We start from the raw sequence: 15,063 nt of genomic DNA, 5'->3' as shown, positions 1-15,063 counted from the left end.
GGTGACTGCTTCCGGGAGTGGCGCGGAGTGGAGCCAGGGCAGGTAGGGAGCCTGCCTTAGTCCCGCTGTGCTGCTGGACTTTTAGCACCTAAAATCTCCTGGTTTGGCTTCAGGAGCCTCCGGGAGATGGGTGGGGGGAGGGAGGAGTTGATCAGCGGGGTCCGTGGACCCTCTGGAGTACCCTTGGGCCACCCCCAGGGGTCCACGGACCCCAGTTTGAGAAATGCTGCTGTAGGGGAAAAACCTCAACATTAATATAAAGGTAATATTAATAAAATCATATTTTAATAAAGCTTTTATAAACTTTTTAGCCCCTTTATTAAATATTAAAATATAGATATAAATGTGATAATATATATTGTTCAACATTGTGGCTATGTCTGATTATGTTGCAAAATGTTAGAGCTGACCAAACAATTTCAGCAGGTTTCTAACTTTGTCTTCTAAGCACAAGCAAATGTCATGAAAGTTTAATACCCTCAAGTGCTTGGATAAATCTGTATGTAAACTTCATTTTGCTTTAATTTTTATACTATTTTGTGTTATGATAAGAAAAAGTATTTGTTATAAGGTTTATACTTTCAAATATTTAACAAAAATTCAGTTGCTACCACAAGCAGATTAATTCTAAAAAGCTTGGGTAAAAATTCTGTGGCTAACTCCCTTGCTAAAACAGAGTGCTCAACAGGGGAGAGCAATGCATATTCTCACAGAAGATTGCGAGCATCTATTTTAGCAGTCAAGTGCTTTATCTGTTTTAAAAAACTAGTAATGCACATATTGAGGAAGTAATAATGAATATTTTTATGCAAAAACTGCAAAAGCATCTAAATCATGTTTAATTTGTGCTAAAGAATTGGAAAAATCAGAATAAAAAGCAAAAATATATTTTAATAATTGGGGGGGGAAATTAGACTAACATAACCAGGTCATTCTTCTGTCATATGCTGTACCAAAGCGTAGTTTGTGTTATAAGTGACTTGATCCCTATTACATTGTAAATGAACTAAATTAATCTGTATATAAATTTGGTTTACTGAAAACAAGGGAAATGTAAATTTTTAAACAAATAACATGTTAACCAACATCCCACTGCCAGAAGAAACCAGAAGATATTAGTGAAGATGCCCTAGGCATTGGAAGAAGAAAAGATAGTGTGTTATAAATAAGACTGGTCAACTACACTACAACTTACTGTATATGGACAACTCAGGGTATGTCTACACTACGGGATTACTCCGAATTTACAGAATTCGATTTTTGGAAACAGATTGTATAAAGTCGAGTGCATGCGACCACACTAAGCACATTAATTCGGTGGTGTGCGTCCATGTACCGAGGCTAGCGTCGACTTCCGGAGCGTTGCACTGTGGGTAGCTATCCCATAGTTCCCGCAGTCTCCCCTGCCCATTGGAATTCTGGGTTGAGATCCCAATGCCTGATGGGGCAAAAAACATTGTCGCTGGTGGTTCTGGGTACAGCCTTACCCCTCCCTCCGTGAAAGCAATGGCAGACAACCGTTTCACACCTTTTTTCCTGGGTGAACTGTGTAGACGCCATACCATGGCAAGCATGGAGCCCGCTCAGCTCAAGACAGCAGTCATGAACATTGTAAACACCTCGCGCATTATCGTGCAGTTTATGCTGAACCAGGACCTGAAAAACCAGGCGAGGAGGAGGCGGCTACGGCAGCGCGGCGACGAGAGTGATGAGGACATGAACACAGAATTCTCTCAAACCATGGGCCCTGGCGCTTTGGAGATCATGCTGTTAATGGGGCAGGTTATAGCCGTGGAACGCCGATTCTGGGCCCGGGAAACAAGCACAGACTGGTGGGACCGCATAGTGTTGCAGGTCTGGGACGATTCCCAGTGGCTGCGTAACTTTCGCATGCGTAAGGGCACTTTCATGGAACTTTGTGACTTGCTTTCCCCTGCCCTGAAGCACCAGAATACCAAGATGAGAGCAGCCCTCTCAGTTGAGAAGCGAGTGGCGATAGCCCTGTGGAAGCTTGCAACACCAGACAGCTACCGGTCAGTCAGGAATCAATTTGGAGTGGGCAAATGTACTGTGGAGGCTGCTGTGATGCAAGTAGCCAAAGCAATCACTGAACTGCTGCTACGAAAGGTAGTGACTCTGGGAAATGTGCAGGTCATAGTAGATGGCTTTGCTGCAATGGGATTCCTTAACTGTGGTGGGGCGATAGATGGAACCCATATCCCTAGCTTGGCACTGGAGCACCAGGGCAGCCAGTACATAAACCGCAAGGGGTACTTTTCAATGGTGCTGCAAGCACTTGTGGATCACAAGGGACGTTTCACCAACATCAACGTGGGCTGGCCGGGAAGGGTTCATGACGCTCGCGTCTTCAGGAACACTAATCTGTTTAAACGGCTGCAGCAAGAGATTTACTTCCCAGACCAGAAAATGTTGGGGATGTTGAAATGCCTATAGTTATTCTTGGGGACCCAGTCTACCCCTTAATGCCATGGCTCATGAAGCCATACACAGGCAGCCTGGACACTAGTCAGGAGCTGTTCAACTACAGGCTGAGCAAGTGCAAAATGGTGGTAGAATGTGCTTTTGGACATTTAAAGGGTCGCTGGCGTACTTTACTGACTCGCTCAGACCTCAGCTAAACCAATATTCCCATTGTTATTGATGCTTGCTTTGTGCTCCACAGAGAGTAAGGGGGGGACCTTTATGGCGGGGTGGGAGGTTGAGGCAATTCGCCTGGCTGCTGATTACACGCAGCCAGACACCAGGGCAATTAGAAGAGCACACCAGGAAGCGCTGCGCATCAGAGAAGCTTTGAAAACCAGTTTCATGACTGGCCAGGCTTCGGTGTGAAAGTTCTGTTTGTTTCTCCTTGATGAAAACCCGCCCCCTTGATTGACTCATTCCCTGTAAACAACCCACCCTCCCCCTTCAATCACAGCTTGTTTTCAAAGGAAATAAAGTCACTATCATTTAAAAATCATGTATTATTTATTAATTGATTATAAAAAGAGGGAGAGAATGGACAAGGTAGCCCGGGTGGGGTTTGGGAGGAGGGGAGGAGGGAAGGAAAAGGCCACTTCAAAAGTTCAAAATAATGACAGCCTTTTGCTTGGGCTGTCCACTGGGGTGGAGTGGCAGGGTGCATGGAGCCTCCCCCCCCCCCCGCGTTCTTATACGCCTGGGTGAGGTGGCTGTGGAACTTGGGGACGGGGGAGGGCGGTTATGCAGCGGCACTCTGTGATCCTGTTGCTGTTCCTGAAGCTCCACCAGACGCCGGAACATGTCCGTTTGATCCCGCATTAGCCCCTGCGTTGCATCCTGCCTCCTCTGATCTTCCTGCCGCCACCTCTCATCTCGAGCATCCCTCCTGTCCTCACGTTGGTCCCTCCTGTCCTCACGTTCACTGGCATCTTTCCTGTACTTTGATACCGTGTCCTTCCACTCATTCAGATGAGCTCTTTCATCGCAGGTCGATTGCATGATTTCCGAGAACATTTTGTCTCGTGTGCGGTTTTTTTCGCCGCCTTATCTGAGATAGCCTTCGGGACGGAGGAAGGAGGCTTGAAAAATTTGCAGCTGCGGGAGGGAGGGAAAAAAGGGAGAGAAGTATTTAAAAAGATACATTTTACAGAACAATGCATATACTCTTTCATGGTGAACAACACCATTCACATTACATAGCACATGTCATTTCGGTACAAGGTCGCATTTTGCATCTTATATTGAGTGCCTGCGGCTTTGGTGTTAGAGATCACAGACGCAGGGCTGGGCAACAGAATTCGGCTTGCATGCAGCATGGTAAGCCATTGTCTTTCGGCTTCTGCAACCTTCATTAAAGCAGCGCCCTCCTTTCCCATACCAAGCAAAGCCCGTTGAGTGCTGCGGTTTTTCTGTTAACGTGCAACAGCAGAAACCAAACTAAACCCCACCACCACCCATTCAATTCTCTGGAATAATCACTTTACCCCTCCCCCCACTGCGTGGCTGGTATCAGGGAAGATCCCTGCAGAAACCAAACGGCCACCTCTGTCCCCTTAATTAAATTCCCATATTTCAACCAGGTTACCATGAACGATATCACTCTCCTGAGGAACACAGCGAGATAAAGAACGGATGTTGCTTGAATGCCAGCAAACACCGGGACCATACGCTGCCGGGCTTTATTGTGCAATGATACCAGATTACTTGCTACTAGCATGGGCTGTCAAGTGTCCTACCATGGAGGACGGAATAAGGCTGCACTGCCCAGAAACCTTCTGCAAAGGCTTTTGGAGTACCTCCAGGAGAGCTTCATGGAGATGTCCCTGGAGGATTTCTGCTCCATCCCCAGACACGTTAACAGACTTTTACAGTAGCTGTACTGGCCGCGAATGCATCCCAAGTCCTCAGGGCAAATTAATAATTAAAAAACGCTTGCTTTTAAACTATGTTTTATATTTACAAAGGTACACTCACCTGAGGACCCTTCCATAGGTTCATGGTCTGGGATACCGCCTTGGGAGGATTGGGAGGGTACTTCAGTCAGGCTGAGAAAAAGATCCTGGCTGTTGGGGAGAACGGAGTGCTGTGTGCTCTCCGCAAGCTCGTCCTCCTCCTCCTCCTCATCTTCCCCGTCCGCAGAATCCTCAGGCATGGCTGAGATTACCCCCTCCTCGGAATCCACGGTCAGGGGTGGGGTAATGGTGGCGGCCCCCCCCTAGAATTGCATGCAGCTCAGCGTAGAAGCAGCATGTCTGCGGCTCTCCCCCGGACCTTCCGTTTGCTTCTTTGGTTTCCTGGTACGCTTGTCTGAGCTCCTTAACTTTCACGCGGCATATTGTCCCTATTGTGGCCTCTCTCCTTCATGCCCTTGGAGATTTTTTCAAATGTTTTGGCATTTCGTCTTTTGGAACGTAGTTCTGCTAGCACGGAATCCTCTCCCCATATAGCGATCAGATCCAGTACCTCCCGTACGGTCCATGCTGGTGCTCTTTTTCGATTCTCAGACTGCATGGTTACCTGTGATGATGAGCTCTGCGTGGTCACCTGTGCTCTCCACGCTGGGCAAACAGGAAATAAAATTCAAACGTTCGTGGGGCTTTTCTGTCTACCTGGGCAGTGCATCCGAGTTTAGATTGCTGTCCAGAGCGGTCACAGTGGTGCACTGTGGGATAGCTCCCGGAGGCCAATACCGTCAAATTTCGTCCACACTAACCCTAATCCGAACCGGCAATGTCGATTTCAGCGCTACTTCCCTCATCGGAGAGGAGTACAGAAATCGATTTTAAGAGCCCTTTATGTCGAAGTAAATGGCTTCGTTGTGTGGATGGGTGCAGGGTTAATTCGATTTAACGCTGCTAAATTCAACCTAAACTCATGGTGTAGACCAGGCCTAAGTATGCAATCGACTGTAGAGACATTACAAAGACCACTAGCCCAGCCAGGTCTAATTGTTATTTCAACTGTATATTGTTAAGCAAGGTGAGTTTATGCATATACCTGTAGTTTTAAATCATTCTCAGTGGAATATGGCTGAATTTGGTTATTGTGGAAAAGCAAATGGATTATGACTGTATACTTCTTTGATAATTATATAATAGTATCTATCAGGAAGGTGCACAAGACTCAATGGTTGGGCAAAAGACTGTTCAGCAGTCTAGTATCTTTCAAAACAGGAGACTCCACAATCTAGATGGAATTGTTGGTTACATTTCAGGATTATTTGAATCTGGAATATCTATTGGGAACAGGGGTAATATGAAAAATATGTATGTATAAACCCCACCCACATTAGTGGTTTTGAGCATCAAGAAGTGGAAACTCTCTCTAAACCCATAATTCATGGCACTGAGGTGTAGCTACTAAAAACAAAAAAAAAGTATGTGGTGTATAATATGCACAACATTGCTAACCTAACACAAGCAAAACTTAATAAATTTATTCCAACAAATAAAAATGTAAAGGAAAATCAGGAAAGTAAATAAATATTTGTACTGCTTATGGGAATTACATGTTAACTACCATAACCAATTCATTAGGGAATATTGAGAAAGGAAAACTGCCTGACCTTATTAGTGATGAACAGTTAGCTATCTGCTATTTCCCTCTGCGTATAACAAAAACTATGGTAAACCGGTAGTGCGTTGAATCATGTAGGCAAATTCCCTTTCTTAGTGGAATGTGATTGAATTTCGCTATTGTGTAAAAGCAGATGTATCATTACTATATTCTTTGTTAATTAATATAATAGCATCTTATCAGGAACATGCATAAGACTCAATGGCTGGGTAAAAGACTTTTTGTAATTTGATGTCAGTAACATCACATCCTAATCAAGCCATATGTTATTCAAAACAGTCTTGCTCAATGTCTGATTCCGTGTGTGTGTGTGTGTGTGTGTGTGTGTGTGTGTGTGTGTGTATATATATTACATTATCATTACAATATTTGATAACTTGGTTACTGTCCATTCAGTAGGTTACCTAAAAGATGGCATCTACGAGGGGTGATTGGATTTACCTTCACTGTGGGTGGTATCACACAACAACACAAACCTGGAGAGCACCGCACATGTCTTGCGTGTTCCATTAAGAGATATCAATACATGTGCTGATACAATGTTTTTGACATTGCGACTCCAGTATGTGGCCGTAATGGTTCAGACCAGTACAATGGAACAGAGAAGCTGAGCTGCTCCAGTCTCCTGCCCAGTGAAGCTTACCAGATGGCGACAACCCGCAGTAAGGGTAACCTTTAAGATGGATGGACAGTATGGAGGCCTGACTTGTAATGTTACTACTCCAAATTTCTGTTTTACTCTTCATGTATGTAGCACTGTGGGGGACACTGTAATAATGCCTATCTCAATTTTTCAAAATAAAGCTGTTATCAAAAGTGAGTCTTTAACATGTATATTAATTCACTCATTTAAATTTAAAAACATTACTAGACACAAAAGACGTACACATTATTTAGATTAGCAATGACATGCACAAGGCAGAACAAGACTTGAATGACCTTATCCATGATGGGGATCTTAAAATACTAATTTCTCATTTGGACACAAGTTGCATTTAAAGCTTTACTTGTGGTTCAAGGTGTATTAATTTTAGCTGTGTTCATTATGTATTGCCACTTATGCAGGGGTAGAACATTTTAAATGATGTTTAAAGGCCCTCCCCACTGTTTCACATATAAATTTGGCAAAGGTGTCATCTTTGCTATAACAATTAGCAAGGTGACAGCTCGGGGCCTGGTGACCAATATATGCTGACTAGCATATATATCTATATATAAATTAAAAATAGATATTATCTGCACCATATATAAATTAGTATGCATTAAGTATAAATTAGCATTAAGTACAACTAGTATAGCAGTTATATAGGCTAAATTGGCCCATATCTTTACTCCAATCCTTTTGTCTCAGCCTGACTATTGATACAGTTAACAGCACCGTCCAATCTTTTACATCAAGACAGCAGAAGAACTCTTCATACACATGTTTCATAAGGGTATATTTGGCAGCCATTAATGTCTTTCACCATCCATTGGAAAGCTTTGCTGTATTTTCTTACATACAACATCTAGTTTTCTTAAGAGGTGATTATATTTTTTTCTACCTATTAGGGAGACATCTCTGGTTTGGGAGCTTAATCTGGTCCTTTTGGCACTTGTGAAACCATTCTTTGCATGCTGGGAAATTGACCTCTTGCTCCGTCATCCTGCGCTATTTGTTTCTGCCAGCGCCTCACCATGCATTGCCAAAGCTTCCCAAAAGACCATGCACATGATGGTGGTGGGTTGCACACAGCGATACTTACCCATGGTGCACCGCGCTATGCATTGACACAAGCACTTCTGGTGAGAATGTGCAGCGCTGATGCAAGGAGCCAACTATGCACGCGCACAAGCGATCTACTGACCGTGGTGGCTTTATGCTGATATAACTTGTGTCAGCAAAAGTTGATAGTGTAGACTTGCTTTCAGTTACCAGTATTCTCCCAAACCTCATGTCAATCATGAGGAAGCTAGGTTATGTATGTTAGACATTCCGTGTTGGCTTTTTATCTTCAGAGAACAGCCCCTTCAGAAACTCCCTGAGGCTTTTTAATTTTCTTTGTGGAAAGGATTAGGGATGTCCCAATCTCCACACAGAGACTGTCTAAGTAAATTTCAGGGTGTATAAGACATGTTATGAGATCATGACCGTAGATTCCCCATCTAACCTGGGAGCCCATTCAACAAGATCAGTCCATTTCAAAAGCCTTGTTGAGGAAAAACTCCTGTTGTTGACATCTGTAAGGCAACTACACGTACAGGTTGCTAGAACAGATGCTTCATTTGAGGTGGCTGTATTTTGGTCTGTCTTGGATAGGACTCTGAAACACCTACCTTCATAGTTGAATTACTGCATGGGAGGCACCTAGAATAGAGCACCCACAGGGACAAAGCAGAGGAGTAGAAAAGGAACTGGATTGGCAGTTGGTCCCACACTAGCCTGTGTATCCTCGATAAAGTGCATGAGGATATTTAAGGCGCGGATTAAGCAGACAGTTCTGGCAACAACAACAAAAAAATCTCTGATTGAAGGTGCATTGGGTACATGCACAACTTGATGAACTCCATTTACTGCACAGGTAAGTAACCTCTCCTCTCAGAAAAGAGCTTATATGTTTGTAATGTTTTCATTAGGTTAATCAATCAAACATTCTGATTCAACATACCTTGGCTGTTGGTAGGTATGAGCTGGGTTTCTTGAAGTTGAGCATTTCCTCCATTCCTATTCAATATAATCATTCCAGAACAATGTACATGTACAAAAAAGCCCTGAATTCTGTAATTTCCACAGTATGGATGTACCTTTTTAGTAACCACCTATATTTCCAATAAAAAAATCATGATTGTGCACACTCTGATCTATGTGAAAGGCGTTGATGATTCTGTTTTCAATTTCTAGTAGACTAGCTGAAGTGCATCAAGATGTGATGAAAAACTGTATAACATGACACGGTAAGGCAAATATTCAAGATCATGCCAGAGATGTTAAATAACTTTATTTTTGGCAAATCTGTGTGACGTCTCTTACATGAGAACTAATTTAGGATGTGTTGGATGACTATAAGAAAATAGTAGGTCAATCAGCTGATCACTTTTAAATTTAACGCCATATCCAAAATACATCCAAACTGAAGTAGTATAATTTTATTTTAGTAATATCTTGCATATACATTAGAGACGGTGTGGGTATTGGTTACTGAACCATCATATTCTGAAATCTATTGTAGATTTTTAGATTCTTTTTCTTTTTATTTCTTTTAGTATCTCCTGAGGCAGTTGGATTTCTGTCAGCTGTTGGAGTGTTCATTATCCTCATGTTGCTTCTTTTTCTATATATCAATAAGAAGATGTGTTTTGAAAATGTTGGTGGCTTCCCAGACCTTGATTCAGGATACAATGCAAGGAAGAATTCACAAGACAAACTTTGTAAGTATCTGAAATATATTCTACTCAATTTAATTCTGTAAAAGTTAATAGACACTTTCACAGAGTATAAATATACAAATAAATACTTGGACCAAATGAGAGAGACCTGTTGTTATATGTATAAAAGTTTATGATGATTGGGAGCTATTTGGAGGAAAGGCAGCCTCTGTGACTGCTTGCCCCCAGAAACTCTACAGGTCTCCATGGCTATATAGCCAAAGAGATTATCTTTGCTTATGAGAAGATACTTTCCCCTCCCTATGCTCCTTGATATTGGATGTATAATGCCAATTGAAATATTGCATGGTTGTCTATAATTGCCCTTCTCAAATAGATGTAGGTTAACCACATTGTTGGAGGTTGCACTCAGCATGCTCAGTTAGTCCTCCAGTGTCCTTGCACAGAAGGTGGCTCGTTCAGTTAGGGAAGAATTTTCAAGGAAATCACTCACCAGAAAACACAAGGGTTTCTCTTCGGTGGCCAATAACTCATTTCTAGAGCTTGCCTATATGGAAGATAGGATCCAGTAAGCCAAAGTTAGTATTCAGACTGTCAAAAAAAATAATTAGGGGAACTACTCTATCAAATTTCCAAAGGGATCAGGGTTATGAATTTTGTATTTCTCTGGGATTGGAGGTTGGTAAAATGGCCTTTGGGCTGGAAGAATTCCAGCTGGCTTTGTTGGCTCTCTTGTAAAGAAGAGACAGGCCTGGGATAAGGAGCTATAGAGTATGGGAGATGGTATGTTTATTTTACTTGGGCTGTTCTTCTTTCCTGCCTTCTTGAAAGTTGCTTCCCAAAAGGGAGGAGTAGGTTTTGTTTTCTGGGGTAGGGGCTAGGGCTTCTTTTTCTCCTGCCAGCTGTGGAACAATTGTCTGTGGCCCAAAGTATCTCACATTGCTTAGAAAGCAACAAATGTTTTGAGCTGAGGAAACCCTTTGGGGTATGTGCTATTGTGCAGCTATTATATTAATCTACAGTAGTTCATTGTAGTCTGAATAAATTTAGTAAAAGTGCATAATTTTAAAGTGTTTAAAACTTCTTCTTTGCAGGTATTGAATAAAATACACATTTCCCCTTGTTTTGTTGTATTTTTGAAAACAAATACTCATTGTATTATGGCTAGTTGATACTGAACTTTGATGAAAGACTACTTATTTTGCAATGGAAAAATATTGTTTTGAGCTAGTTGATCTTGGCTTCATTTCAAAGATTTTTTACTTCAATTTATTATTTCCTTCAGTACATATAGAATTTTGGGCAAGAACAAAACTGCAGAAGCTGCAGGTTATATAGTAGGCTTTTGGACAGCAAAACTAGATAAATGTAAAATTGAGTCTTTTGGGTGGGTGACAAATTTACAAAACTGAAGACCTTTCTACCAAAAATAATTTGTTGGTTAAGATTGGATAAATGGCATTTTTCAAAAACTTTCAACAAAATCTGAGCCTTCCTTCTGTGTCTTCTCTGGTTGACGCTCTTAGTAATGCTGTAGATGATCTGACCAGTGCTGTTGGAGAGGTCAGCTATACTGTAGCTGATTCAGTCACAGAGCAGGTAACAAGCATGATAAATGGCCTTCGCACAGAAGATGAAAACTCTAGAATGCAAGAGGATAAATCTATGCCTATTAAAGAGGAAAATATAACATCATTGGCAGATTCTAAGGAAACTAATATGAAGGAAAAAAGATGTGTTGAAGAAGATAAACATAAGCAGACTCATTATTCTGATTCATCAGATTCTGTAAAACAAGAGTTGAATCAAGTTAGAATGTCAGTTCATGTCCAGGACAAAAGAAACAATCAATTAAAACGGGGAGATGCTAACAAACATTCTAATGATATTGAAGTTTCTGAAGACATGAAAAAAGTAGGAAGACATGTTAAAAGTAAAGGAGCCACTGGAAATAAATACTTGGAAAATGAAAAGTTTTCAAAGGATAATAATTTGAATAGTAATACATTTATAACAGATGAATCTATTATTAAAGACCCAGGCAATGGGTTACATGCAGTACTGGAAAATTCTAAGGATCACTTGCATAGAAAAGTCAAATCCAGGGCTTCAGCGATTGATTTTCAGGACCCCAAAGAGCAGCCCTGTACAGATGGATACAAGGATTTAGAAGCAAAAGCAAATGACGTACCAAAGCAGAGATTATCAGAGTCAAATTTTAAAAAGGCACCGAGTGATCATCCTGATTGTGTTAATGAAGTAAAAGCAAAGAAATACAAAACTTTTTCTGATGGTAACGAACAAACCATAATGAAACATGAAGAAAATGCAACAACCGCATTTTCTAAAGAAGGTAAAAAGAGAAATTATAAGGAATCAGAAAAGATTTCAAGAGAAGTAAGTAGCAAGAAGACACCAGAAAAAGGTGAGGTGCCTTTCATCAAATTTTCTCCATTAGGCCTTTCCTGCATCTTTTTCTACATACTACTTTTACCTCCTAATTTACAGACTTCACTAGAACAATTCTTCCTTTTTAAATGAGATCACTTTACAGTATATTTTATTTTCTAGGTAATTTATTCTCTAATTGCAATGATATTTATTGAAAACCAGTTAATTTTTTCTGTAATTGGAGACTCAAAGAGTTTGGCTTGTTTACCCTAACCAAAAGAAAGCTGAGGGGAGATATGATTGCTTTCTATAAATACATCAGAGGGATAAATACCAGGGTGGAAGAGGAGTTAAGGTTAAGTACCAGTGTGGACACAAGAACAAATGGATATAAACTGACGGTCAACAAGTTTTTAGGCTTGAGATTAGGTGAAGGTTGTTAACCATTAGAGGAGTGAAGTTCTGTTAACAGTCTTTGAAGGGGAGCAGTGGGGGCAAAAACATAACTGGCTTCAAGACTGAGCTTGATAAGTTTATGGAGGGGATGGTATGATAAGACTTTCTACAATGACATGTAGCCAATTTGCGACTGCTAGCAGCAAATATCTCCAGCGGCTGATGAGGGGACATTAGATGGGGAGGGCTGTCAGTTACTACAGAGAATTCCTTCCCAGGTGTTTGGCTGGTGGGTCTTGCTCACATGCTCAGGGTCTAACTGATCGCCATATTTGGGTTCGGGAAGGAATTTCCCCCCAGGTCAGATTGGCGGAGATGGGTTTTTTCACCTTCCTCTGCAACATGGGGCACTTGCAGGTTTAAACTAGTGTAAATGGTGGATTCTGTGTAACTTGAAGTCTTTAAACTATGATTTGAGGACTTCAGAAACTCAGCTAGAGGTTAGGGGTCTATTATGGAAATGAGTGGGTGTGTAGGAGGTTAGATTAGATGATCATGATGGTCACCTCTGATCTTCAAGTCTGAGTCTATGCTAGTATTCATGATTAAATCTCTGTCATTTGTTCTAAATTTTCTTTTTTCCAAATAAAAACTATTTTGCATTTTCTGAAGTGCTTTGTGTGGTTTCTGTTGGGTACTGGGAATTTTTCTCTAGTCTTTGTTTGGCTCTAGAATGTTCCTAAAAATCTGTTTATTTCAGTGGTCCTGGTCAGAATGTGTAAGAGAACACTTAGTGCAGCAAGCTGTACTATATTGTCTAAGAACAGGTTCAAAGCATCTGTGTTGCCCTTATTGCATGTGGATCAGGGCACATATATATATGAGCTTAAGATTTAAATTTATTTTTCTAACATTTTATTTGCAATTACAATATTCTCTCAGAAACAAGAAAAATCCAAAATTAATCTTCCATTAATTCTTTGAAAGCAGTTTAAATTCTATGTGCACTTTTTAAGACTATCTAGAAAACAGTTTTTTAAGGTATGCAGAAAACATTCAGGATGGGATTTTGAAGGCATACGATAAACAAAAAAGGAATTTTTGATATATTTGTACTGTGGTAGAAAAATTTCCCAGTGTTTGTTTTCTTCTTAAATAACACAGTAATTTTAGGATAGAATAATCACTGACAAGAGGTAATTAAGAAGCCTGTAGACATAAAAACTTGGCACTTTACTAAATTATTTCTATGGCTTGCCTTAAGGAAGATTACAGTCTAACACAGAGAGATTTCTTATATGTGCTGTTGGTAAATATGCTTTGTGATGTGTTTTTAGCATACTAAGCTTATAAAATATGTACATATGTGACACTCTGCAAATTATTTAATGAGCTAAATTTCATATTTGCAAGTAACTTAATTTTTAAGATGAAGTTTATACTTATAAGTATGTGGATTCATTGCTGGTCAAAGGCATCAGCTGGTGACAGCCTGATAAATGAAGATTTATGTTTATCTACAGGGGAGCAGCTGGGCAAATGTCCTACACACACTGTTCTGCCAGCATATTTCAACCCTGATCTGGGGAGGGGCAGGCAAGGACTTTCTTTAGAGATAGCAGGGGGTCCTTCTCCATGTCCTGTGCAGGTCATCATTTCTCTGCTGAATCTATCAGTTAGAACAAAGCATAGTGGTGAGTTTATGATGTGGGAGATGGAATTGGAACCTATGAAACTGATTTCATATAGTTAGGGTTGCCAGGTGTCTGGTTTTTGACTGGAATGCCCAGTCAAAAAGGGACGCTGGCGACTTCGGCCCGCACTGCTGACCAGGCCATTATAAGTCCGGTCGGTGGCACAGCGGGGGGGCCCTGGGCTAAGGCAGGCTCCCTGCCTGCCCTGGCTTTGCGAGGCTCCTGGAAGTGGCTGCCTGGTCCCTGCAGCCTCTAGATGCATGGACGGCCAGGGAGGCTCCGCGCACTGCCCCCTCCCCGAGGGCTGGCTCCGCAGCTCCCATTGGCTGGGAACCGCGACCAATGGAATCTGCAGGGAGTGGCACCTAGGGGCTGCAGGGACCTGGTGGCCACTTGCCAGGATCCCGAACCCCCTCCTGCAGTCCAACGCCCTGCCCCAGACCGGAGTCCCCTCCCACACCCAGATTCCCTGCTGGAGCCCACACCCCCCCAACCCTGTGCCCCATCCCCCTCCTGCATCCCAAACCCTTCATCCCTGACCCCACCCCAGAGCCCACACCCCCAGCCGGAACCCTCACCCCCTCCTGCACCCTAACCCCCTGACCCAGCCCGGAGCCCTCTCCCGCACCCCAAGCCCCTCATCCCTGGCCCCACCCCAGAGCCCGCACCCCCAGCTGGAGCCCTCACCTCCCTCCCACACCCCAACCCCCTGACCCAGCCCGGAGCCCTCTCATGCACCCCAAGCCTCTCATCCCTGGCCCCACCCCAGAGCCCGCACCCCCAGCTGGAGCCCTCACCTCCCTCCCACACCCCAACCCCCTGCCCCAGCCGGGTGAAAGTGAGTGAGGGAGGGGGAGAGTGAGCGACGGAGGGAGGGGAGATGGAGTGAGTGGGGGCATGGCCTCGGAGAAGGGGCAGGGAATGGGCGGGGCCTCTGGGAAGGGGTGTGGTAGGGGGCAGGGCAATTAGAAAGTTCTGTTCGATTAGAAAGTTGGCAACCCTACATATAGGGGCATAAAATGGAAAATACCTCTTATCCCAATTTGAGATGGTCTGGATTCACCTACAAGTGAAAGATGCTGTAGCTCATTAGCATTATCCTAAGGCATCAACTCACCCAATAAATGCTAACTTAAGATATGGTCATATATACATATTC

The 15,063-nt window shown here is 42.5% G+C and overlaps 1 protein-coding gene across 4 annotated transcripts in view; it reads left to right on the top strand.

Moving 5' to 3' along the window:
* The first annotated feature begins 9,308 nt into the window (after window positions 1-9,308).
* SYT14 (synaptotagmin 14) overlaps window positions 9,309-15,063 on the top strand; it is a 118,415-nt gene continuing 112,660 nt past the window's right edge. The window contains exon 1 of one of the 4 annotated variants that reach the window (XM_065400833.1): window positions 9,309-9,465. In XM_065400833.1, the coding sequence (XP_065256905.1) occupies window positions 9,354-9,465 (112 nt within the window). In that variant the 5' untranslated portion in view covers window positions 9,309-9,353. Of the gene's footprint in view, window positions 9,470-10,878; window positions 11,849-15,063 lie in introns of those variants that run through there. The other 3 variants (XM_065400834.1, XM_065400832.1, XM_065400831.1) reach the window with 3 other exon arrangements.

This window comes from Emys orbicularis, chromosome 3 (genome assembly GCF_028017835.1).
Source record: "Emys orbicularis isolate rEmyOrb1 chromosome 3, rEmyOrb1.hap1, whole genome shotgun sequence".
NCBI classification, from domain to species: Eukaryota; Metazoa; Chordata; order Testudines; family Emydidae; genus Emys; species Emys orbicularis.
Note: the sequence above shows the minus strand (reverse complement) of the source record. Positions and strands in the feature narration are given on the sequence as shown.